Source organism: Hyperoodon ampullatus, assembly GCF_949752795.1.
Source record: "Hyperoodon ampullatus genome assembly, chromosome: 5".
NCBI lineage: Eukaryota > Metazoa > Chordata > Mammalia > Artiodactyla > Ziphiidae > Hyperoodon > Hyperoodon ampullatus.
Genome location: NC_136918.1, coordinates 130575042 through 130602175, shown reverse-complemented (window position 1 = coordinate 130602175; position 27134 = coordinate 130575042). Strand labels below are relative to the sequence as shown.

General features: G+C 37.3%; 1 protein-coding gene across 2 annotated transcripts in view; it reads left to right on the top strand.

The window, feature by feature from the left end:
- The window catches only part of LTN1 (listerin E3 ubiquitin protein ligase 1), a gene marked incomplete at both ends in the record, with an annotated part of 63485 nt that extends 36580 nt beyond the window's left edge, over positions 1-26905 (top strand). For both annotated transcript variants that reach the window (XM_079705448.1, XM_079705447.1), the window contains 14 exons: positions 1344-1503; positions 2453-2557; positions 7928-8070; positions 11882-12017; positions 12216-12360; positions 13263-13476; positions 13950-14187; positions 14526-14600; positions 17798-17984; positions 21637-21808; positions 22682-22902; positions 24600-24794; positions 26078-26245; positions 26843-26905. In XM_079705448.1, the coding sequence (XP_079561574.1) occupies positions 1344-1503; positions 2453-2557; positions 7928-8070; positions 11882-12017; positions 12216-12360; positions 13263-13476; positions 13950-14187; positions 14526-14600; positions 17798-17984; positions 21637-21808; positions 22682-22902; positions 24600-24794; positions 26078-26245; positions 26843-26905 (2222 nt within the window). The remainder of the gene's footprint in view (positions 1-1343; positions 1504-2452; positions 2558-7927; positions 8071-11881; positions 12018-12215; positions 12361-13262; positions 13477-13949; positions 14188-14525; positions 14601-17797; positions 17985-21636; positions 21809-22681; positions 22903-24599; positions 24795-26077; positions 26246-26842) is intronic.
- Between the last annotated feature and the right edge of the window lie 229 nt (positions 26906-27134).

Below are 27134 nucleotides of genomic sequence, written 5' to 3'. Positions count from 1 at the left end.
TAATTCCTGTATCAGTCTTGATTGTGAGCCCTCAGCTGAGTACAGTTACTAGCGGAGGAGAATATTGCCCTCTGTGGAAGAAAGCTGGAACACCTCTCGTGAGCGAACTCCACATACAGTTGAGGTCGAGGAGATTAGCCTGCTCTTTACTCATAGAGTGAATCTGTCCAAAAGCAACAATGGAAATTAGAGTAATAATTTTTGTTGTTTTTCTTATCTGGAACTTGCAAGGGATGGGATTTGATTTTTGAGCCAGGTTCCAAGTCTTCTAACTCCAAAATCCATACCTGGCTTTATAAAAGAGAGCTGTGACGAATTATGTATTGAAAACCTGTGACATGCCAGGTTTTGTGATACTTAGTCATTTACTTCTCACAGTAGTCCCGTGAGGTAGATTTGTATTATCCTAGCTGATAACGATGTGTGCAGCTCATTTGAATCCAGACTAGTCTGTCACTGAGGCCCATGCCCCGCTGTGTACTAGATCATGTTCTCTCCCATTTCTTCCTTTTTTTTTTTTTTTTTTTTTTTGTGGTACGCGGGCCTCTCACTGTTGTGGCCTCTCCCTTTGTGGAGCACAGGCTCTGGACGCGCAGGCTCAGCGGCCATGGCTCACGGGCCCAGCTGCTCCGCGGCATGTGGGATCTTCCCGGACCGGGGCACGAACCCGTGTCCCCTGCATCGGCAGGTGGACTCTCAACCACTGCGCCACCAGGGAAGCCCCTCTCCCATTTCTTAACACATTGACATGAACTTCTCAGGTCTTGGGTCCCATAGTTGTTTATCCTGGATACAACTTCTTACCATTTGTGGTAAAAATCTTAGGAAGATTCTTCCAGTATCTCTCTCTGATAACTTAGGTTACTGTCACATTCTTAACTAATCAGAAAAGGGACCAAGTAATGTTTGGGAGAGGAGTGATATTTTGTGTCAGGTATTCTCAGCTTTCATTATAGTTGAACATCAAATAGTTGAAAATCAGTTCATAGATATTTTATTGATTGATTGATTGATTGATTGGCTGCGCTCTGCAGCATGTGGGATCTTAGTTCCCTGTATTGAACATCAAATAGTGGAAAATCAGTTCACAGATTATTGATTGATTGATTGATTGATTGCGCTACGTAGCATTTGGGATCTTAGTTCCCCAACCAGGGATCGAACCAGTGCCCCCTGCATTGGAAGTGCAGAGTCTTAACCACTGGACCACCAGGGAAGTCCCAGTTCATAGGTATTTTGAAATTAGTGGGCATAACAATGTTAGGGAATGGGGGAGACAAGTGAAAACAGTTCAAAGGTCTGTTCACAACGTATACTCAATAACGTGTTGTCCATTCTGTTAGTTGCAGAACTGCTCTATTCATTGCAGTGGTATGAAGAATTAGACAATCCACCTATTTTTCTAACTGGATTTTGTGAAATGCTTCAAAAAATGAATATTACATATGATAACTTATGTGGACTTGGTAATACTTCTGGCCTTTTGCAGCTGTTATTTAACAGGTAAGAATCTCTTTCAATTTCCATTTTTTTATGACTGTTTTGCTAGTTTATGGCTTGTGTCTTTACAATGTAAGCCCACTTCATGCTAATCTTTGAATTAGAGGGTTTATCTAAATTAATCCCAATTCTTAATGATAAATACTTTGTGGATCCTAAGTACTTGATTTACTCTTCTGGTGAGATATTTGGACTTTGCCTGTGTTATTAAATCCTAAATACATTCAAGGGCTGGATGACAATGAAAGAAATAGAATTCTGTAGAAGTTGTTTTAATTTGTCATATGTAACCTATCCTTCCACTACTCTAAATTTAACCTTTTACCTTGCATGTTGTTGCAGGTGTGTCTTAATATCATAACCACAAAACCCTCTCCCCTAGACGAGGAAGTAGGTATGAAAATAGAGTTGTTGTAGAGGTTATAGCAGTTTGACGGTTAGCTCATTGAAATTACTGTGTTGAACTGCTCTCTTGAAGAGTTTTTCACTTGCCTGTAGTATTTTTCATGTGCTTTGCAGTATCAGAGGCCCCAAGCTGAACAGGTCTTCCTTTCCAGTCCCACTCTACACACTTGACACTCAGAATTTTCCTCAGTGGATATCAATACCTCCTTGCTTTCTCAACTTCAACAATCCTCGGTGTCCTCTGGGATATGTCCTCTTTCCAGCTGCAACCTCTGGTCCTCAAGCTTAATCTTTAAGGTCATCTCCCCTATTGGAACTTGAGGGGCTTTGGGATTGCCTTGGATGAGAGCTCAATATCAGCTGTAAAGGAGTTTCAGAAGTTAAGTTCCCAATCCTTTTGGTAACAGCAGTTGTTTGGGTGCAGAAGTGCTGTGTGAATTGATACCCTTACAAGGTGATTTATTTAGTTCTGTAAAAGGAATCCAGGTAAGCATTGTTTAAAAATCTTAAGTACACTTTAAAAACTGAATTTTTTTTCCTTTTTTAGATCCAGGGAAAATGGCACCCTTTGGTCTCTTATTATTGCTAAGTTGATCCTTTCCCGAAGTGTTTCATCTGATGAAGTAAAACGGCATTATAGGAGAAAAGAAGGGTATTCTTATTGAAAATACTTTTACTTTGAAATTTATTATGAGTGGTCACTTTGGCAACCCCAAACTAACAAACAGTCTCTAATGAATCAGGAAAACAAGACTTAGGAAATGAGGAAATTAAAGAAAATGAGACTTAACAATTTAAATTGCATTAGGTTGTGACACGTCTTTTTTTTTATTAAGCATTTTTAACCTTATAACATTTTGTTGAGGAATTTTATACGTGCTTTAAATAATTAGCATTTCATAAACTTGTTCTCTTTTCCCTAGAAATCTCTCTGGTAAAATCTATCTTTTCCCCCTTCCTATCCTTCTTGCATCACTTTATTTGCTAAATGGAAATGATAAGGAAAGTTACTTACTCTTAACTTTATTCAATATCCTGTGATAAGCCATAATGGAAAAGAATATGAAAAGAATGTATATATATGTATAACTGAGTCACTTTGCTGTACAGCAGTAATAAACACAACATTGTAATTCAACTGTACTTCAATAAAAAATAAATTAAAACAAATTAAATTAAAAAAAGGTTACTTACTCTTAAATAAGGATCATCCTATTGAAGTATATTCTAAAAATGCAATAAATATGTTCTTAAGACAAATAGTGAGGTTGGACATGTTACAGATTTACTAGAGTTGATCATACTAGAGAAGCTGAACATTCGAATTAAACACCTAGCTGAAATTTACCAAGAAGCGTTTTGAATTTACTGATTTACCAAGAAGAATTCAGAAATTATGTGTGTGTGTGTGTGTGTGTGTGTGTGTGTGTGTGCTGGTACAGTAGAGTTGTTAGCTAAATTTTGATATTTTTAATCTTATTTAAAAATTTAAAAATTTATTATTACTATTTTTTAGAAGAATTTATATATATATAAATTTATCTATTTGGCTGCATTGGGTTTTTGTTGCTGCACGCAGGCTTTCTCTAGTTGGCGATGAGCGTGGGCTACTCTTCATTGTGGTGCACAGACTTCTCATTGTGGTGACTTCTCGTTGCAGAAAACGGGCTCTAGGTGCACAGGTTTCAGTAGTTGTGGCACGTGGGCTCAGTAGGTGTGGCTTGCCGGCTCTAGAGCACGGGCTCAGTAGTTGTGGTACATGGGCTTAGTTGCTCCGCAGCATGTGGGATCTTCCCGGACCAGGGCTCGAACCTGTGTCCCCTGCATTGGCAGGTGGATTCTTAACCACTGTGCCACCAGGGAAGTCCTAAATATATTATTTTGAGTTCAGTTATTAATGTGGGTTATAGGTTCACATGCAATTATAAAAAATACAAAGAAATTCTATGTACCTTTCATTCAGTTTCTTCCAGTGGTACCAGTTTGCATAACTTTAGTACAATTTCACAACCAAGAAAATGGCATTGATACAATTCACTGACCAAGTTTACTTGCACTCACGTGTTTGTGTGTGTGTTCTGTATGGGTTACCACCACCACATTACAAGCTACAGAATAGTTTTATCATAAGGATCCCCTATGTTACCCTTTCTTGCCTCAGCCACCTCCCCTCTTACCATTCTCCTCACCTCTGGCAAACAATAATCTGTTCTCTATATAATTTTATCATTTAGGAATATTATATAAATGGAGTCATATAGCATATGATCTTTTGATGGTAGCTCTTTTTTTAAGTAATTTAATTAATTTATTGATTTATTGATTTTTGGCTACGTTGGGTCTTCGTTGCTGTGCGTGGGCTTTCTCTAGTTGCGGCGAGCGGGGGCTACTCTTCGTTGCGGTGCGTGGGCTTCTCATTGCGGTGGCTTCTCTTGTTGCAGAGCACGGGCTCTAGGCGCATGGGCTGCAGTAGGTGTGGCTCGTGGGCTCTAGAGCGCAGGCTCAGTAGTTCTGGCACACGGGCTTAGTTGCTTCACGGCATGTGGGATCTTCCTGGACCAGGGATCAAACCCGTGTGCCCTGCATTGACAGGCAGATTCTTAACCACTGTACCACCAGGGAAGTCCTGATGTTAGCTTTTTTTATTCAGCATAATTTTTAATTTTTTTCTGATTATAAAAGTCATAGGGAATTAACTAAAGAACTATTAAAACTAATTACAAATGAGATGGACATATACTTGACATACAGAAATCAATATCTTTCTTATTCACCAGTAATAATCAGTTAAAAAATGGCATAGGAAAAAAGAAATTCTGTTCACAATGACAACAAAACTGTAAATACCCAGAAATAAATTGAACAAAAATTTAAAATGTAAAACTTAAGAGCACAAAAGAAGGTGCGAAGATAAATTATAAAAATTGTCGTATCTATAATTTCAGTGTAATGTCAGTCAAAATTTCAATAGCATTTTTTGAAAAACTTGACAAACTGTTCTAAACATAGTATGCATTTGAAGGAAGAAAATGGTTAAGAATAACTGGGACATTTATGAAAGAGAAAAGTGAAAAGGACTTGCCCTACCAAAATAATAATTAAGCGGTATGAAATTGGTGAACACACAGATCACTGGATCAAAATATAGAGTCCAGAAACCAGTCCACACATATATGAATTTAGTTTTTGATACAGGTGGTCTTTCAAATCAGTGAGATGAGTCAATAATAAATGACATTAGGAAAATTGGACAGGTGTTTGAAAAAAATTGTGAGACACACTCCCTTACATTATACATAAAAGTAAAGCCCAGATGAAAACTAAATGTAAAGAACAGACCTATAAAAGTATTAGGGGAAAATGAGACTGTATAATCTTGGCATGGGGAAGATCTTAAGCAAAGCACAAACCCAGAATCCATAAAAGAAACAATAGATATCTGATTTTGTAAAAACAAAAACCTTTGTGTCCATCAACAGATAAATGGATAAACAAAAATGTGGTATATACATATAATGGATATAATGGAATATTATTCTGCCTTAAAAATGAAGGAAATTCTGACATGTTAAAATGTGGATGGGGAGGGTGGGCGGGAGATGCCAGAGGGAGGAGATACGGGGATATTTGTATATGTATGGCTGGTTCACTTTGTTATACAGCAGAAACTAACACACCATTGTAGAGCAATTATACTCGAATAAAGATGTTAAAAAAAATGTGGATGAACCTTGAGGACATAAGCTCAGTGAAATAAAACAGTCACAAAAAGACAAATACTGTATGATTCCACTTATATGAGGTACCTAGCATAGTCAAATTCATAGAGACAGAAAGTAGAATGATGGTTGTCAGGGGCTGAGGGGAAGGGAGATGGAGAGTTCTTAATTAATAGATAGAGTTTCGATTTTGTGAATGAAAAAGTTCTGGGGATTGGTTGCACAACCGTGTGAATGAACATAACACTGCTGAACTGTACACTTTAATATGGTAAATTTTACACAATGTGTATTTTACCACAATTTAAAAAGAAAACTTCTGTATGATAAAAGTACAGTAAGCAAAGGTTAAAGGGCAGGTGGCAAAATGGAAGGAAACACTTGCAAGTTAATAAAGAATTAATATTCATAATATATAAATAGCTTCTATTAATAAAACTATTCAAATTGAAGAATGTGTCTAGGACTTGAAGAGGTAATTCCTAGGTGAAATAGTCAAAGATAATTCATTTATGAAATGTGAAATACGAAAGAAATACAAATTAAAAGTAGTACATTTTATCTACCATATTGCCAGGAATTAAAAAGAGTCATTAAGCGTGCAGCAAACCAAACTTGTACATTTTTAGTGAAAATGTAAATTGATTGTGCTTTTTTGAAAAGCAACTTGAAATTATCAAAATATAATACACTCAAATCCTTTGATTTTACAATTCTACTTCCAGGAATCTAGCCTAAAGAGGTATTGCACATATGTAGAATAGTATTTGCCCAAAGACAGTTATTACAGCATTATTTGTAAGAGCAAAAATTTGGGGGGAAAAACTTAAATGTCCGCTAATAGGGAAATAGTTAAATTATGATAGTGTGGAATATTTGGGGGTTTCTTTTTTAATTTATATTTGGCTGCGTTGGGTCTTCGTTGCTGCACACGGGCTTTCTGTAGTTGCGGCGAGTGGGGGCTACTCTTCCTTGCGGTGCGTGGGCTTCTCATTGCAGTGGCTTCTCTTTTTGCAGAACACGGGCTCTAGGCGCTCGGGCTTCAGTAGTTGTGGCACGTGGGCTCTGTAGTTGTGACTCACGGGCTCTAGAGCGCAGGCTCAGTAGCTGTGATGCACCGGCTTAGTTGCTCCACGGCACTTGGGATCTTCACGGACCTGGGCTCGAACCCGTGTACCCTGCATTGGCAGACAGATTTTTAATCACTGCGCCACCAGGGAAATCCCTGGTTTTGTTTTTAATCTAGTTATGTAGCTTTAAAGTGGAAAGAATGGACTTCCCTATTGGCGCAGTGGTTAAGAATCCGCCTGCCAGTGCAGGGGACATGGGTTCGAGCCCGGGTCCGGGAAGATCCCACGTGCCGGGGAGCAACTAAGCCAGTGCACTACAGCTACTGAGCCTGCACACCACAGCTACTGAAGCCCACACGCCTAGAGCCGGTGCTCCGCAACCAGAGAAGCCACCGCAATGAGAATCCCGCACACCGCAACGAAGAGTAGTCCCTGCTCGCCACAACTAGAGAAAGCCTGCGCATAGCAATGAAGACCCAATGCAGCTAAGAATAATTAATTAATTAATTTTTAATAAATAAAGTAGAAAGAATACTTTATACCTATATGTTCTGATGTAAAACAATCTACAAAGTATAGAAGTGTATATACTTATATACAAAGTATATAAGCTGCTGCATAGCACAAGGAGATCAGCTCCATGATTTGTGACGACCTAGAGGGGTGGGATAGAGAGGATGGGAGGGAGGCTCAAGAGGGAGGGGATATGGGGATATATATATAGGTATAGCTGATTCAGTTAGTTGTACAACAGAAACTAACACAACATTGTAAAGCAATTATACTCCAATAAAGATATAAAAAAAAGACAATCTACAAAGTATATAAGTGGCAAATAATACAAAACTTAGGTAAATAAAACCCAACTATATATATGCACATATATGAACATCAGTTCATACAAACAACATGCAACTGGTACTCTTTAAATTGAATCAGTAGACTCTTAAAGAGAGCATAATCATGTATAATTTTAAAAAATTGTACATGGGGAAAGTTACTTTAAAAATTAGAAACGTGCAAAAGAGAAGCAGCAAAAAATAATTATCCACAGTTTCGTCATCCAGAATCAGCAAGTGTCAATCTCTTTCCTAGTTTCTTTTTTTTCTCTACAATTATTTTATATAGTGGAAATATTAGTCTTTCTGAATAGTCTGAATAAGAAGAATTTTCTGAAATAACTAAATATTTAGGATAAATATAATTCATACCTTTTTTTTGTTCTTTAAACAGTTTTTTTCCACTAACAGAAGGTAATATGCATACCATTCAAAGTCTCTGTCCATTTTTGTCAAAAGAAGACAAGAAAGAATTCATTGCTCAATGTATACCTGCCCTTTTGGCCTGGACCAAGGAAGATGTTTGCAGTATCAATGGTTAGTTGCTTGGTAATAAATATTTCACTAATTATTGCTTGAGATGAAAGAAGTGTTTCTTAATATCTAAATCCAAATCTAGCAGAGATGAATTATAGTTAATTTTTTTCCTAGTTTATACTTTTGCTGTATAACAAGTTGACTCAGTAGGACGAGTGTCATTGGAGAGTGGCTGTTACCATTTTGCAGGTCAGGAATGCTGCAGCCTTATGGGAAGATTCACAACCACAGATATCCTCTAATCATTTCTTTTCCATGTAGAGCTTTTTTTAGCTATGCGTCATCTCTCCCTAGTCAACCAGTGATTGAACTTACAAAGGCAAAAGAAGGAACAGCTTTTGTTATGTTTTAAACTTTTCGGACATTCTGTACTCTATTAGTTCATTTGCTTTTTAATTTAACAAGCACTTACTGACCCTGGCTATGTGGCAGTTCCTTTTGTAGAGAAGATAGACATAAAGTTGTATGATAACTGACGTAGCAAAAAGATGTCATATGTGTGGAAGTGCAGAAAAGGAGTTTTCCACTCTGTTTTGAGATGTTCTGGCTATTTCACAAAGAGAAACATTTCAATAGAGCGATGAAAGATAGTTTTCCGTATGGACACGGTTGGGAAAGGTATTCCAGGTACACAAAAACATAGGAGAATGCAGATAGTTCATTTTGGTTGGCATTTAAGGTAGAAAGTTGGGGACAGAGCTGTTAGGATGCACAAGAATATGGATTTTTGAAGAACAGATCATAAAGGCCTTGTTTTGTCCGTTATGGAGTTTGGACTTTAAGTGGTAGGAGGTGAGCTATTGGCCCAAGTTAGGCAGGAAGGTAGTAAGACTATCACATTTACGTTAGAAAGATTATTTTGACAACTATGTGAAGGGTGAATGTGAAAGAAGAGAGATTAGGGGTAGAAGACTAGGTAGAGAGCTATGGGAATAATCATGATGAGAGATAAGAGAGCTTGAATCAAGGCACAGATGGAAGAGAGGAGAAGGAAATGAAAGACATAGGAAGTAGAATTGATGGGGTTCTGTGATTATGTTTCTGGATTGGGTATATGGAAGTACCATTAAGCCTTACAGGAAACCCTATAGGAGACTTGAGGATTGGAAGGAGGATGGGGAAGGAGTATACAGGGAGCTAGTGTTGAGTTTTAGACACATTAGGTTAAGGTGTCTTTGGAATAAATACTAAAATGGAGATTGTCAGTAAGCAATAGACTATTGGCTGGATGGAAATACTGCTTTCAAAGTCCATGTCATGTAGGTGATAGTATAACCTGTAAATGAGTATGAGCTTGTTTAGGGAGAGTGAAGAGTGAAAAGAACATCAAGGGAACACCAGTACATAGATTTAATAAGTATGTGGATGGAGGCACATTTGAGAATAAGGACTAAAGATAAAAAAAGATAAGCCAAAGCAGAGTTTTAGGTAATATTCATCACCCGTTAAATGCCACAGTTCAGCCATTGGCTTTGGCATTGTTGGAATGAATAGTGGTGAGAAAATGGGAGCAGATAGTCTGTTCTGCGTGTTTGGCAGAAAGGGATGTTGAAAGAGGTGAAAGCTGGAGATGAACACAAGGTCAAAGGGGAAATATATGTTGTGGGGACGGAGGGGGAATAGAAAATAGAGACGGCATAACTGACGATAGCTCCCAGTGAGAAGGTGAGAGGGGAGGGCATGTAGGGCTGGATCTAGAGCAGTTAGAAGATACCAACCACGTATAGGTGGAGACACGGTAAGGAGAGGTGTAGGATGGACGCACATGTAGGTATAGAGGGGGTTGGGAACTTCATGGCTTCATGTCTCTTTAGGTCATTTAATAAGTAAAAACTGGATTGTAGTTTTAGGAAGGGTAGGGAAAGTTTGAAATAGTGGAAGAAGAATATGTCCATCAAAGAACATAATGAAACAGAATTGCCTTGTTAGCACAAAGGGTCAGCCAATGTCAAAAATAAACTTTTGTGGCATTAAGCTTTACCGTTGAGCTCACTTACGTAGTTAAACTGTGGGATTAGGTTGGGATTTGCAGTTCTGGAACAGGGATACAGTTGAACTTATAGTGCATGGAAGAGAGGATTACCTGATGGAAGTGTAGGTGATTTCTCCAGCACGGGTTATAACTGAAGAATGGCAGAGAGGGGGAAGGGGCAGGAGACAGGACCGCTGTGCCACACAATTATGTGCTGTTCACACAGACCAGAGGTGCCCAGCTGTGCAGAGGCCAACAGGAAGGGGAATGTTTTTAAGATTTGACAGTCAATTTTGCTCTTCCAGCCAAAGTGACAAAACAGAATTAGCTAAGAAATGCTTTTCAGGTATTAGAAAATCAGTTGTTTCTGATTAAACTTGAGCCTCTTCTATTTTGTCAGGAAGATTTTTAAAAAAAATTCTTCCTCAGCCTTTAAAGGAAGATTACATTGTTATTAATTAATTAATTTTTGCTTTTTTCCTTGGTTCCCATTTGCCTACAGGGTAAAAACCTAAGTCCTTAGTTTGGCCTATAAGACATTTTACAATCTTACTGCAACTGATTTCTCCGGTTTTACCTCTTTTGCTTCCATCCTGGACCCTGACCATGCTAAATTCTCATGAATTTTGAACACTATACTTTCTTACAACTTTGTGCCTTAGCATTCCTTGGAGTGTTCCTTTTCTAGGCTTGCAGACCTTGATCTTTTGATAAATCCCAGTTCACACACCAACTTTAGGAAGCCTCTTCTGACTCAATCTGATTTCCTGTTTTGGGCTCTCAATTTTTGTCCATATTATATTCTAATTTGTTTTTAAGTCTGCCAGTACTGCTAGATGAGTCCCTTCACAGACTGGATTTTGTTCAGCTCTCTCTCCCCAGCATCTAACAGTGTACCTTGTATTCACTCATTTATTTGTTCTTCATTTAGTCAGTCAAAATAAATGTCTCTGGATCTCAGGCATCATGCTAGGGGGACATACGCTAGTGGTAAGTAAAACAGACAAGGTTCCTGCTCTCACGGAGCTTACTTTATAATTAAGATAATAAATAAGTAAACATGTACACCTAGGGAATAAGGTCAATAATATTTTAACAACCTTCTATGGTGATAGATGGTAACTGATCTTACTGCAATGGTGATCATTTTATAATGTATAAAAATATCAGAAAAGCTATGTTGTACACCTGAAACTAATATAACATTGTATATTAATTTAAAAAGTAGAGCTCCTCCCCCCAAAATAAACAAACAAATAAACATTAGTGCTCTAAAGGCAACAAATAAGTGATATTAGAGAAATGAGGAGATGCATACTTTGTATACTTGGGAATTTCAGTGTGGAGGCAGTATTTAAGCTGAGAGTTGAAGGATAAGGAGCCACGAGGGATACTAAAGAGTAGGGGACCCTTAAGAACTTCCCAGACATAGTAGATGCTTACTGAGTGAATATGAATTATGAAATAGTATGTTCTATCTTCCAACTTTATTTAACTTTGCACTCTAACTAGGGTTTGTTTTTTGAGAGGTAGGTATGCTGAATAAGTCATATACTTAAGAAAACAAAAAAGTAACATAGGTTAGTTTAATGCACAGTATCATTTACTTGCTTCCCAGCTTCCCCTCCACACTTTCTTTTCTGTGCTGGCTGTGGAGACAGGGTCCCTGCCCTGTAGAGTTTATAAGCTCATTTGTTGACTCTTTCATGTAAGCCCGAATTTTCAGAGTTCTTAACCTGGACACTTCTGAAGAAAGTTTTTAACCTATCTCAAAGTAGACTTTCTTTTTTACAGTAACAATACAATTTAAAAGATTTTTAATTTTTTATTTTGCTTTAGGAGGTTTTGGGCATCTCGCCATTTTCAATTCTTGTCTGCAAACCAAAAGCATAGATGATGGAGAGCTATTACATGGTATATTAAAAATTCTGATAACCTGGAAGAAAGATCATGAAGATATTTTTCTTTTCAGTTGGTAGGTAATACTTTATACAGTTGTTTTCCCTCTATTTGTGATGTGGACTGAGATTATGTATCTTATAGTCACAGTTTTGTAGAGCAATAAGATGGTAGACATTTCAGTCAGTCTGCTGTAAATATATGAGATTTAAATGTTTCCAATTGAATGTCTATATAATTCTTCAATTCTTTTTTGTTTTTGTCTTTATCACAGTAATCTGTCAGAAGTAAGTCCAGAGATACTCGGTGTAAATATAGAAATAATACGGTTCCTTTCCCTATTTCTGAAATACTGCTCATCTCCTTTGGCAGAGAGTGAATGGGACTTCATCATGTGCTCCATGTTGGCTTGGTTGGAGGTAAATTAACCTGCTGGGTCATCACAGCTACTGGGTCTTCGTGCATATCTGTGTACCAGAACTATTTGCTAATCTTCTTCAAGTAATGATTGTAGTTAGCTCCTTTGCAAACGTTTAAACACTTTACATAGATATGTTCCACACCAGCTACTACTTGACAGATCAGTAAAATAATTGAAGTTTAATGTCTGTCAAAATCATTCAGTAACAAATCTGCTAATTGCTTTTAAAATGTTCTCTCCATTAGCTCATCCTGGTATAATATTTGCAGTACAGCCCATTAAGGTTTTATCTTTTCATGACAAGTTTTTAGGTCTTTTGGTTCTAAAGTACTGTTTCAGTATTGCCAGAGTAATGCATTAAAGATTAAGCAAATTCAGAGGGAATTAGTGTTCTTTTTATGACCCAAAGCAACTAGATGTGTAATACTTATGGGCTGTCACATAGCAAGTCAGTCAGGGTTGAATTTGTCTGAATCTCTGCTTTGCCTGCTGTTAGCTGTGTGGCTTAGAGTATTAAAGTTTACCTAGTTGAGCCTCAGTTTCCTTATTTTAGAATAGTTTAACAATGCCCAATTACTAGGGCTCCTTTAGGGCTCCTGAGAAGATTATAAATGTGCTTTTAATGTACTCAACTTGGTAAATGTAATTGATAATATTTTCTTTCATAGTTTTAGAAATAAAAAAGAACATTTCAGAATAAATGGATTGATTCTACTGATAATTCCTAATATTTAATTTTGAAACGAAGTTATTTTGATGTAAAATATATAAATGTCTTCTGAGACTATGCATTTCACCTGCTTCTTTTCAAGTTTAGAGAAATGAAAGGGACTTTTCTTTATTGCCTTGATTTGTAGTATTCTAGAAGTCTGCTTACTTATTTAATTTTTGTTTCTTCAGACAACAAATGAGAATCAGACATTGTATTCTGTTCCACTTGTACAACTGTTTGCCTGTGTCAGCTGTGATTTGACCTGTGAACTCAGTGCTTTTTTTGATTCCACAACTCTGGATACCACTGGCAGTCTTCCTGTAAATCTAATCAGTGAATGGAAAGAATTTTTTTCTCCAGGCATCCACAGTTTGCTTTTACCTCTTTTGGTGACTGTTACAGGCAAGTGAAAAAGGGAATAATAGTGAGATTCATTGAAAATGACTTGTTGAAAAGTTAAAAAAAAAAAAAAAAACCTCTGGATGTTTAAGTCCCAGAGTACAAAATAATAAAAGAGCCAGAGAGAAATCTTGGCATCTCAGAAGCATCATATATGTTTCTGCTTTACAGATAAGAATTGAAAAATGGCAAGACATCCGAAGACCATTGAAAATTAAAATAATACTAATTCAGATAACAAGAATAGATTTTTTTAACTCACATATTTTTTTTTTTTTAAGGATGAGATAATAGAAGTCATTAAATAGTTGAGATTATCTGAAACATATATTCAGTTCATGTTTCTAGTTAGGACTGCTTAAATGTCAAGTTTTTATTTCATTTTCTTCAGTAACATTTGGTTGTCTGTGAATGGGTCAAGCTGTATTACTCACTTTGTTTTGGGGTATGAATATTTCTTTCCTTTTTGTCATCAGGAGAAAGCAAAGATACATCTGAAACATCATTTCAGAATGCAGTGCTGAAGCCCATGTGTGAAACATTAACTTATATCCCAAAGGATCAGCTATTGAGTCAAAAACTCCCTGCAAGATTGGTTGCTAGCCAAAAAACAAACTTGCCAGAGTATCTCCAGACTTTGTTAAATACATTAGCCCCATTACTCCTTTACAGAGCTCGGCCTGTGCAAATTGCTGTTTATCATATGCTATACAAGTAAGAATTCTTTCAATTGAATCAATGTCGTGGTGCTCTAAAAAAATGGAATATATATTTAGCTTTAACTTTTAGTCATTAAAAAAAGTCATAGTTAAAACAACAACAAAGTAAGCTTGACTATGCATTTCAATAACAGGGATGCCAAGTTTTTGATCTTTTAGATCACTGTTCTCCATGCACAGTTTATATTTAGATAGTCCTGACCATGATGGGTTACTTCAGAAAAAACTCAGTAGAAAAAATATACTCATTACAAAATAAGTATTGGTCTTTCTGCTTTTAAGCATGATTTAACAATGAACCGTTTAATATAATTTAAATATTCTAACTTCCAGATTGATGCCTGAATTCCCACAATATGATCAGGATAATCTAAAGTCATATGGAGATGAAGAAGAAGAACCAGCCTTGTAAGTTTTTTTTTAATACAAAGCTTCTTTGACTTACGGGGTTACATTCCAATAAATTCATTGTAAGTTGAAAATCGTGTTGAGTCAAAAATGCATTTGAGGGGCTTCCCTGGTGGTGCAGTGGTTGAGAGTCCACCTGCCGATGCAGGGGACCCCCGGTACGGGAAGATCCCACGTGCCGCGGAGTGGCTGGGCCCGTGAGCCATGGCCGCTGAGCCTGCGTGTCCGGAGCCTGTGCTCTGCAACGGGAGAGGCCACAACAGTGAGAGGCCCGCGTACCGCAAAAAAAAAAAAAAAAAAGAAAAAAAATGCATTTTAGGGCTTCCCTGATGGTGCAGTGGTTAAGGATCTGCCTGCCAATGCAGGGGACACGGGTTCGAGCCCTGGTCCGGGAAGATCCCACATGCCGCGGAGCAACTAAGCCCGTGCACCACAATTACTGAGCCTGCTCTCTAGGGCCCGTGAGCCACAACTACTGAGTCCGCGTGCCTGGAGCCCATGCTCCCCAACAAGAGAAGCCACCGCAATGAGAAGCCCACGCACTGCAGCAAAGAGTAGCCCCCACTTGCCACAACTAGAGGAAGCCCACGCGCAGCAACGAAGACCCAACACAGCCAAAAATAAATTAATTGATTAATTAATTTTAAAAAATGCATTTGATACCCCTAACCTACCAAACATCAGCTTAACCTCACCTACTCAGCCTCAGAACACTTACATGAGCCCACAGTTGGGCACAATCATCTAACATGGGGACTTCCCTGGTGGCGCAGTGGTTAAGAACTCGCCTGCCAATGCAGGGGACACAGGTTCAAGCCCTGGTCTGGGAAGATCCCACATGCCGCGGAGCAACTAAGCCCGTGTGCCACAACTGCTGAAGCCTGCCGCCTAGAGCCCGTGCTCCACAAGAGAAGCCACCACAGTGAGAAGCCTGCACACTGCAACAAAGAGTGGCCCCCGCTCACTGCAACTAGAGAGAGCCCGCACGCAGCAACGAAGACCCAAGGCAGCCAAAAAAAACCCAAAATCATCTAACACAGAGCCATCTTATAAAGTGTTGAATATCTCATGTAATTTATTGAATACAGAAAGTGAAAAGCGGAATGGTTGTCTGGGTAAGAATGGTTGTGAGTGTATTGGTTGTTAACCCACGTGATCGCTTGGCTGACTGGGAGCTACAGTTCGCCGCCACTGCCCAGCATCCTAAGAGAGTAGTGTACTGCATATCGCCAGCCTGGGAAATGACCAAAGTTCTTAGGATGGTTTCTATTGAATGCTTATTGCTTTCACACTATTGCAAAGTTGAAAAATTGTAAGTCAAACCATCATAAGTTGGGAACCATCTGTAGTTTGCTTTATTAAATTCTCATAATCCATCATAATGACTTTAGAAGACTGAGGCAATACAAAAGCTCTAAATTTAGAGTATATGTTCCTTCAGATCTTGTAAGTTTATCTGTAAGATACAAATGAAATTTAGAGTTCACCCAAAGAGATAGTTACTCTCTCTTCTTAATTGTTCCTAAATCATTTTCAGTTTGCTACTGTTTAGTAAAACTGTCTTTGGCCACATGGGAGCTGTGGAAAGAGTATATCAATTCAAAAATCTATTGTCCACCCCTTTGTGCAAAGTATTAATTAAACATTGAGGGGAGAATACAGTGTTAGGTAACAGTATTTTTCTTAAAGAGTTTATAATCTAATTTAGATGATATTACCCTATAATAGAAGACAGTGTATGACAAGTGCTAAGAAAAAGGATGATGTTAGAGGAACACAACTGCTGTGCCAAGAAGAGAAGACATTCTTGTGAGGAAGAGACATTTATGCTGGACCTTTCAGATTAGGGAGCACTTTAGTAGGGCAGGGGAAAGTTGTGTGAACACCATGTGCAAAGGCATTGAGGCATGAGTGTTCAGGAAATGCTTGGGGAATATTCAGTAGTTGCCATTTAATGTATTTTTTAATTGTCTAGATCTTCTTCCACTGGAATATAAGCTCTGTGAAGGCAGACATTTTTGTCTCTTGTTCCTGACTGTATTCACAGACCCAGGTTTTTTGGCCTAAAACAGTCATGAATAGTGCTCATTTGTTGAATAAAAGTATAAATGAATATGTGTGGAGTAGGGAAGGAGGGTAGAGTGGAAGATGAAGCTGGAAGGGTAATGAAGGGCCTTCAAAATGACATTTTCTAGGAGTCGGGGCATTGTTTGGTAGAAGATGGGATACCACCAGCTGATTCTGGCAATAGTATGAAGCCTAAACTGTACGAAGAAGCAAGCAGAGGGGGACGCCATGCCAGAAGTCATAGCAGTGCATGCAGGTTAGTGTAGAAAGTGGAGAGCTGTTGTTTGTAAAATCGAGTGACGGTTGGTATGGAATGGAAAAGGGTTGGTACATGAGATGGTGGCGTTGAAGGTAAAAACTTAAGGGCAGAAGCTTAAAGAAGACTTGTTTATGGACTGGTAGTAGGAAACCACAAGGGAAGAAAGATCACAGAGGTGAAAGGAGAGAACCAAGCTAGATGTCAGAGGGAAGAGAGTTTGACAGGAGATACACGCAAGTATTTCACTTTTTGAGAATCTTATAAGCTCATCTGTAAGTGTTAATGAGTGCAGTACTTCCGTAAAGAATAAAGTTACTTCACATTGTCATGAATTAATGTGAATGTTAAAATTTACTTCGTTGAAGAAACACAGAGTCTTATGATCTTTTTACCCTTTATAGGATGATAAAGGACCCGATAGGATTTGTTAGCCCTAATCATTCCCCTGACTAGCCAAGGGACTTCAGACTAATAATTTAGCCTCTCTGGGTATCTAATTTTTTTTTCATCCATAAAACAGAAGGTTGAAATATATGTTTTCTAAAAGGGTCTTTCCTTTAAGTGCTAACCTCTAGAGTTCATATTTTATAGCATATTTTATATATTTATAAATATAAAAATTATATTTTTATATATTTTATATTTATAAGTATGGAAATGTAGGTATATATTTATATAATACTTTATGTCTTTCAAATTCTGTAACTGCCTCTGTGAATTAGGGGTCAAAATTGAATCTATAAAGGGGGACTTTTAAAATGGTTTTTGGAAAATAAAGATTTTTTTTAAATGCTTGAAATTTATATGTGCTGTCAATTTGTTAAGGGACAAGTTATGAAGAAAATTGTGGTGTTTAATCATTGATTCTTAGGTCACCACCAGCAGCACTGATGTCTCTTCTTAGCACTCAAGAAGACTTACTAGAAAACGTTTTGGGGTGTATTCCTGTTGGACAGATAGTTACTATTAAGCCACTGAGTGAAGACTTCTGCTATGTTCTGGGATACCTCCTCACTTGGAAATTAATACTTACTTTCTTCAAAGCTGCTTCATCTCAGGTAAATAAAATGAGACGACTTTTGACAGTTGTGTCCTATATGTATTTCTCTGTTACTGTCCTAAACCCTTTCCTTCCCCTCCTTTTGGAAAAAAGGGGGAAATGCCTCACATTTATTCTAATCTTATCTGGGTAATTTCAGACATTCTGCTAAATTTATTTCTGTCTCTGCTTCCTCATCCTCCCACAGGTTTTTACACACACACACACACACACACACTGTTTTTTTGCAAAAGTAATTAATCTCTGGAATGTGCTTAGATCAATTTTTTTTGTCTAACTGAATGTAGCCACCAAGTCCTTTTATTGCAGGAAACCAGATTTCTATAATTTAATTTTGTGCTACCACAGTAAGAGTTTCAAAAGAATCGGATCTTGCTATTCTTTTTCCTTTGTGGTCAACTTCTGACTCTTGTGGAGATGTCAATTACTACATCATTGGAAATTTACCTTACTTGAAAATCAGTGTTCAGAGAAAGATCTGTAAAATACTACCTTATATAATTCAGACCATTATCGCTAAATATAGAAAATATCCTATTGTAATTATTTTGACCAAATCATTTTAGCAGGCACTAGGTGTCTCTGTTGTCTCATGTTTAAGAAGGAAGCTGGAGAAATCTACTCCATTTTAAAAAATTCTTTTAGACAGATTCCCACTTTTAAAAAGATTAACACATTGATTGAATCAGTTTAATAAAGTAGGTGGCTTCTTTGACAGGTTAATACAAAAGAATTATTACATATTTAAAGTGTGACTAAACATCTTGGCATTCATTTCCAATGTGATTTTTTAGAATCCTTAAGTTACAATTTATGTTGCTAATAACCCATACCTTGGTATAAATATAGAAACCTAAGCACTTTTGCATTTGTTTAAGGGGAAAATCAAATCACAGAGGCAACACTGATCTAGATGTTCAAATTATTTTATTTCTTTTCAGTCCTACCACTTATGTTTGTGATTTGAGCTAATTTTAAATTGCTGTATGATGTATTTCAAGAGCTCCTTGTTAAGCATTTAAATTTGTTTCTTAAAATATTATTGGTCTCTAAAAAACTGCAGCAAATTGAAGTTTTTATGTGTAAGAATTTCGTTTTTGTTATCTTATATTCAGAAATTAGGAATCTGGCCACGCCTCATCTTTCCCTTTAGGCCAGAGTGGGGGAGTGGGAGGGGGCACAAAGCATTACAGCAGCATTTACTGAGCCTAGAAATTGAACTGAGCTGTCAACAGATAAACCAGCATAACCCAGTAAATAACACTAATTAGAGGAATCCTTAAAACAAACCGAAAAATTAAAAAAAACTTTGGTCCTTAATCTGAGTTGTTTTTAACATTCTTCTTAAAAGTAGTGAATCAGATTGCATTAGAAGCAAAGGTGTGTGTGTGTGCATGCACGCGCGCATGCACGCACCTGTATGTGTGTCTTTTATAGTTTTGTTGAGATATATTTCACATATCATCAAATTTATTTAAAGTGTACAGCTTCATGTTTCTAGTATATTCACAGAATTGTGCACCTATCACCGCTATCTAAATTTAGAATATTTTCAACATCCACCCCCCCAAAAAAAACCCCTTACCTATCTGCAGTCACTTCCCATTTCCTTTCAAACTCCCCAGCCACTGGCAACCACTAATCTATTTTCTGTCTCTATGGATTTGCCTACTGTGGACCTTTCACATATGTGGCCTTTTGTGTCTGGCTTATTTCATATGGCATAATGTTTTCAAGATTCATTCATAGTATAGCATGTATCAGTATGGCATTACTTTTTATGCCTAAATAATATTGCGTTGTATGACTATACCACATTTTGTTTATCCAGTCATCCAGTGGGCATTTAGGTTGTTTCCGCTTTTTGCCTATTGTGAATAAAGCTGCTGTGAGCATTTGTGCAAAAATTTTTTGTGTGTACATATATTTCTCATTTCTCTTGAGTTGTATACCTAAGAGTGGAATTGCTGGGTAATAGACGTGTTTTTAAAAGCCCACTGCTATATGTATTAAGTTTTTAAAAAAATTCTACTTCGCTTCCAACTTTTTATTTTGAAAAATATTCGGATTTACAGAGAAGGTGGACAGCAGACATCATGATGCTTTACCAAAAGTATTTAAACATATGTCTCCTAAGAACAAGGACATGTTTCAACATAAATGTAACATAAATGTTACACTCAAATTTGATTTCGATGCAGTAATATTATCTAATTTGTATTTAAATTTTCCCAGTTGTCAGATGTCCTTTATAGTTTTATTTCCTTCTATATTGAGGTTTCAATCAAGGGTCATGTTTGCATTTGTCTGTCATATTTCTTTAGCTTATAATTCCTCTGCTTTTCTTTGGTGTCATTCACCGGATCAGTTATTTTGTAGACTGTCTTCCAGTTTGGATTTGTCTGCTAGTTTCCTCAACATTAGATTCTGGTTGCTTTTCAGCAAGAGTGTTTACTGCACAGTGGTGATGTATTCTCAGTGCCTCACCTCAGGAGCACAGAATGTCCTCTGTCCTTTTATTGGTGATGTTAAGTTTGGTTACTTGGTAAAGGTAGTGTCCTCCAGATTTCTTCATTGTAAAGGTTCTTTGATGAATTTTTTAAGAATCAGTTCCAAATACTATGGCTTGATCTTTGTATTTGACCATTCATAGTGTTCAGAAAATGGTATATTTGTACTATGAAGAAACATAGTGTAAGAAATAATTTTAAAACAGGTACAAATACCAAAGAGCTACAAGGTAAATGTGAGCAAATGAAAACTGCGTTATTAAGGAACAAGTCGAAAGCACACGTCTCACATAGATGCCTATAGGACACCCAGTGGTGCCAGATTTTCCTGTTTTTAAAAAAGAAACCAGAGGGCTTCCCTGGTGGCGCAGTGGTTGAGAGTCCACCTGCCGATGCAGGGGACACGGGTTCGTGCCCCGGTCTGGGAGGATCCCACATGCCGCGGATCGGCTGGGCCCGTGAGCCATGGCCGCGCAGCCTGCGCGTCTGGAGCCTGTGCTCCGCAGCGGGAGAGGCCCCAACAGTGAGAGGCCCGCGTAGAGCAAGAAAAAAAAAAAAAAAATCCATATTTTTTATGAAATGTCCTGATTTATAAAACAACTAATGAGAAGACCCCAAGACATTTTGAAATACTAGTTTGTGCTGTCATAAAGGGATGCTGAAATGTTTGATATAGCATGAGGTCAGCCATAAAAATGGGATTAGTTTTAAGCAGAATTTTGAAAGATTAGAGATTATGGTGCGGAAGGAACGTGTGGAAGATTTGGGAGGAGAGTGAGCAAATCGTCTGTGGGGAACGGCGAATAGATTTTTCTCAGCTCAGAGACTCCAAGTGGGGGTGAACTTATCAACAGGGAGACAGTTTGAGAAAGATGTTAGAGGCATATGTCTGATAATGAGGGGATAGTGAAAACTTCTGCTAGTTTATGAGAAGCGGGAGCAGTGCCTTCAAATGACACAACTGGAAAGTAAGACTGTGGCATATATTTTATAGGACTCTTCCATGCCATTCTCAGTGTTCAAATGAATTCATTTTTGTATTGTGTTCTTGTACAGTCTATTACACTTTAGTTTGTTCATATCTACTGATTGTCTTGGTTTAATTGGGTTTCCTAACAAAAATTGTTTACTCTCCACCAGCTTCGAGCTCTGTATTCAATGCACCTTCGAAAAACAAAAAGCTTGAATAAATTGCTCTATCACCTGTTCAGGCTTATGCCAGAAAATCCGACCTTTGCAGAGACAGCTGTTGAGCTCTCCAATAAGGACCCTAAAACATTCTTTACAGAAGAGCTCCAGTTGGGTATTAGAGGTCAGTATGATGTGCATTTGTGTTCTTTCTTAGAGACTAGGTTCGGATCAGTTTACCCTGAGGGCATGGAGAATAATCCCAGATGTCTGTCCTGGCTATGAGAATGTTGAAGTGCCAGATTTTCCGTATTTCTCTAAATAGGACATATAATTAGATTTTGTGGATAAGGTTGTTAAGAATTTAATTAATTTTTGAAGTTTACTTTGTTGAGACTATTATCTTTTACTCAGTAAACAAGTATTTGTTATGCAATAATGTTTTGTAGGCCTGTAAATAAATAGTCTTCAGTTAGGGAAACAAAGATAAGTAAAATTTATTTTTCACTCCGGGAGCTCACATTTTAGCTGAAGGGATAGACATGCATGCATTTAGCTGTGCCGCAGTGTTACAAGTGATTTCCTGAGAATAGGAATTTTTTAAATGACTTGGAGATCTGAGGATGGGACTTTGTCTTGTGAGTACTGAGGTGGGATTCTAGAACTTTTGCATAACACATCAGTGAGCTCTGGGAAAAGTAAAGGAGGCCAGACTCTTTTTCATAATTTATAAGAAAAAGAATCTTTTATTCTTCCTCCTCTTTGAAGAGTGTGTGTTTCACTGTATTTGTGATCTTTCATGTGAAATAAAGAGTGCTATTTCTAAGCAGATTTTTCAGTGTCATTCAGGATTTTCATTATTTTTACAATTCTAATTGTTCATTTTGAATGTGTGAGAAAAAGCTAATACTCCAGAGTTCTGGTTTCTTTGGTATGTTTGTTTTATGAGCACTAGTGTTAAGGAATTGAAAATGATTTTCTAAGAAAATACTAATATTAGTCTGTTATTCTATGTAAGAAATGTATGTTACTAACTAAGAATTTGTTTTTTCCTCAGATACCTCAACTCTTCCATACCATATTCCACACTTGGCTTGTTCAGTCTATCACATGACATTAAAAGACTTGCCCGCCATGGTTAGGCTGTGGTGGAATAGTAGTGAGAAGCGTGTTTTCAATATTGTAGATAGATTTACAAGCAAGTATGTTAGCAGTGTTCTTTCTTTTCAAGAAATATCTTCTGTGCAAACAAGTACACAGCTATTTAATGGCATGACGGTTAGTATTGTCTTGGATTTTTTCTAGAAAAGTTGTTTCAGTATTGGTTATGTCTATCAGTTGTAGTGAGTATCATCATAATTGTAACTCTTGGTTCAGAATTTACAGAAATTGTCCACTTTATTTTTGGATTATTGGATATCAAATCTCAAATTAATGCATAGGTTAAAATGATGTTATAATTTTATTTACCCCCACCAAATAGTTTTTGAACATTCATTAGTTAATTGAAAATATATATTGGAATACTTACAGATGCCAGGCACTGTGTGCCAGTCACCTGCAAAATGAACAGTTTAGAAGGGTCAGATTCCTGTCCTGTAATAACATACAATCTAATAAAGAAAAGAGCGATACTGATAATGTTTTTTTGCATTGGAAACTGGAAAGTGGCACATTTTTAAGAGGAAGAATGCTCTGCGATCAGAGTGGGAAAAGTTCATCTGGCTGAGGGGATTAGGTGAGACTTTATGAAGGAATTTTACTTTGAGGTAGGCAGGATTTTTTTATGGGGAAAAGCATTTAATATAGAGAAAACAGTATGGTAAAAGCAAAAAGCTTGAAGATGGGAATGTAATTTCTGTGATGGCCTAAGAAATAATGAATAGCCCAGTATTCATATGGAGTAGGATTCATGAAGGTAAATAGAGAACAAACTACTTCTATGATGAATTGGAGACATATTGGGAAAGGCCTCAAGTAACAGTCTAAAATATTTGGAACTATGTAGCCACTGAAATTTTTCTTTTCTTTTCTTTTTTTTGGCTGTGTCGCTTGGCTTATGGGACCTTAGTTCCCTAACCAGGGATTGAACCCATGCCCTCAACAGTGAAAGTGTGGAGTTCTAACCACTGGACCACCAGGGAATTCTCTGAAATTTTTCTTTTGGGGCAGTGACACTGTCAGAGTTATAATCTGTGAAATTTCTCTGACTGAAATCTTATAACATGGGCTATTGGCATGGAGCTTGGGTTCAGGTGAATAGTTAGGGAGACTTGTAATGTGTAGACATTAGGAGGAGGCCCAGGGAAGGCAGTATCAGTGAGAATAGTCCTTAAAGGGGGAGGGATGTGAGAAATTTTGTGGTGATTTATCCAAACTTGCAACTAGTTAATATCTGGAATGTGGTAGAAGGAGAATTTTAAGATGATGCTACAGTTTTTAGCGTGGAAATAGGAAAGCCAGAGGAATAAATCTTTAAAGCATGATAATTTGTGTTTTATGTTGAGTTTGCAATGCTAGTAAGAAAATCAAGATCAGGTATAAATACTCTGTCAGTTGCTGGTTGGCTCTAAAGCTCAGGAGAATTCTATGGTAGAGAAAGACTTGAAAAACATCTAAATAGAAGTGATATTTGATATGTTAGCTTTGGAGGAGAAGGAATAATTAATAATAACCCATTCTGTTATTGGTCTATGCAAAAACTATGATGTGGCAAGCCTAATATACTAAAACATACTTTTTAGTGAGTAGTGCATTTCTTTTTGAAACATCTTTGAATGTCATAACATCACTATAAAACATTTCAGGTATTTGAACCTATTTTATTAAACATGTCATGTCAGATAAGTGAACAGTTTACCCGTGTTTTGTTTGAATGAGGACTGGCTGCTAGCAGTCAACCTGTCAAGATGGTTTTTGAATGAAAGGGAAGAAAAGAAATTTGGCAAAAAAATATTACCTTCCATGTGTTGCAGGTTAAAGCTCGAGCTACTACTCGAGAAGTCATGGCCACTTATACTATTGAAGATATAGTTATTGAACTTATAATACAGCTGCCTTCAAATTATCCGTTGGGTTCAATAACAGTAGAAAGTGGGAAAAGAGTTGGAGTAGCCGTTCAGCAGTGGCGAAACTGGATGCTGCAGCTAAGCACTTACCTTACCCATCAAGTAAGTGTCTGTGTACACATTTGGCTTTCTAAACTAGAGAAAGTTTGCTGATTTACTATTTGAAAGGGCAATAAAACAAAAATATATCTCTTCTGCTTAAGTAGAAATAGATACTGTATTTTGTTGGATAAACAGATACATGCCTAAATGATTTGAACCTGCCAAGCTTGTGGGTTTTTTTTTGTTTTTCTGTTTTGTTTTTTTTTTTTCGCTGCTTTGGGTCTTGCTGTGCACGAGCTTTCTCTAGTTGCGGTGAGCGGGCGCTCTTCTTTGTTGTGGTGAGCGGGCTTCTCATTGTGGTGGCTTCTCTTGTTGCGGAGCACGGGCTCTAGGCGCGCGGGCTTCAGTAGTTGCAGCACGTGGGCCCTAGAGCATGCAGGCTTCCGTAGTTTGTGCCACATGGGCTCAGTATTTGTGGCACACAGGCTCAGTAGTTGTGGCACACGGGCTTAGCTGCTCCGCGGCATGCGGGATCTTCCCAGACCAGGGATCAAACCCATGTCCCCTGCATTGGCAGGCGGATTCTTAACCACTGTGCCACCAGGGAAGTCCCCTGCTGAGCTGTTTTAATTTTTCAGGCTCTACAGCTTTTTTTTTCTGGTGTTTGAGAAGAATTGACTTTACTTCATTGACATTGTAGATGATACAGAACAATACATGGTATTAAACTTTGAGAGGGAATCTTTTTGTGAGACATGGGACAGATGAATGTCTTCTGAGCTACTTTACTTTAACATTTCAACTTTCCTTCTGTGGTTAGAGAAATCCCAGTACTTTCAAAGACCTTTGCCTTTTAAACAAATTGTGAGTCTCTAGTTTTGTTTGCACATTGTGATGTATCTCAGACATTCTACAGTAAAGAAAAATTATTTTAAAACAAGTATATTCACCAATATTGTAGAGCTGGAACAGATCAGCATTTGAGTAGGTGAGATAGTTAATTTCATCATTTTTAGTTAAAAGTTAGGAGAGCTGATCCAAATGATTTAATTATTTAAAAAGTTTCATCAAACAATAAGCTAAGACTATAAAACTTGAAAATTGGGGCAGGAGCCTTTCTTTCAAGACTGCCTTTAATGTAGAAAAAATAAATCTGGTTCCTAAAACCTGGGAGGTCATTTTAAATACCAGTATTCTTAAAACTTAGAATTGTGAATATAGCCAAGCAGATTCTCTTCTCTCCAAGTTATAATACAACTTTAAAATTTGTGAAATTGAATAAGAATAATACTGGTGGTCTTCAGTATATATTGACTTTATTTATGTATTTTTCTTGTTAACAGAATGGCAGTATTATGGAAGGCTTAGCATTATGGAAAAATAATGTAGACAAACGTTTTGAGGGTGTTGAAGATTGTATGATTTGTTTCTCAGTCATTCATGGTTTCAACTATTCTCTTCCCAAAAAAGCCTGTAGAACATGCAAGAAAAAGTTCCATTCAGCCTGCTTGGTAAGCTAAAGAGAAATTAACTTATTTATATCTTATATATATTATATATGTATGATATTTAACCTTGGAAAACAGTAGATGTTAAACTCTTAATTGTGGTTAATGGGAGACATATTAAAAATGATTTTTCAAAATTTGTGAAAGATAATTAGTAATTTACTGAGACTGATGGCATCAAAGCCCTTTAATAAGTAGATGTTTCTAAAATAGCTCTCGGCACTCAAAAAATAGATGGTCTTGTAAAATCTACACCGTAAGTAAAGGAGACTGAAAATATTGGAACTGAGAGCCATCTGGCATCAGAGCTTTTTGCTCTTTTTAAACAGTATATTGGAAAGAAAGCCACCCTATGTTCAGTTCCTTCACAGGAGGTCTTCCTTACACATCTTCGTGGTTGTGTACATGAGCCTAGGTGGAGAGCATCACAGTGTGGCCTTTGGAAGGAATACTGAGTTGTGTTGACTTTGGAGATGAGCGGAGGGGAGCAAACATTTCAGTATTCTCCCTTGTCTTTATCATTTGAAGGTAACTTTAGATGTGTATGTAAAATGGCAATTTTAAAAGTTTTTAACATTTAAATACACTTTTCTTTTTCAGTACAAATGGTTTACGTCTAGCAACAAATCCACTTGTCCGCTCTGTCGTGAGACCTTTTTCTGAGATTTTTTTCTTTTCCCCATTGGAATTGATCCCTGAAGTAAATCAAGCAAAGGCAGTGGATTTGGATTCATCTTGAAGTGTTGATGTGAGAAGGCCAGTGAGCATTCTTTCAAATAGGACCTTCTCTGGAAAATTATTTTGGTTAATGTAATGATCCTAAAATCAGGTGTACTTACCTTTAGATTGCTTTGTAAATGTTCGGAAACCTTTTCTTTTACATAAGAATATT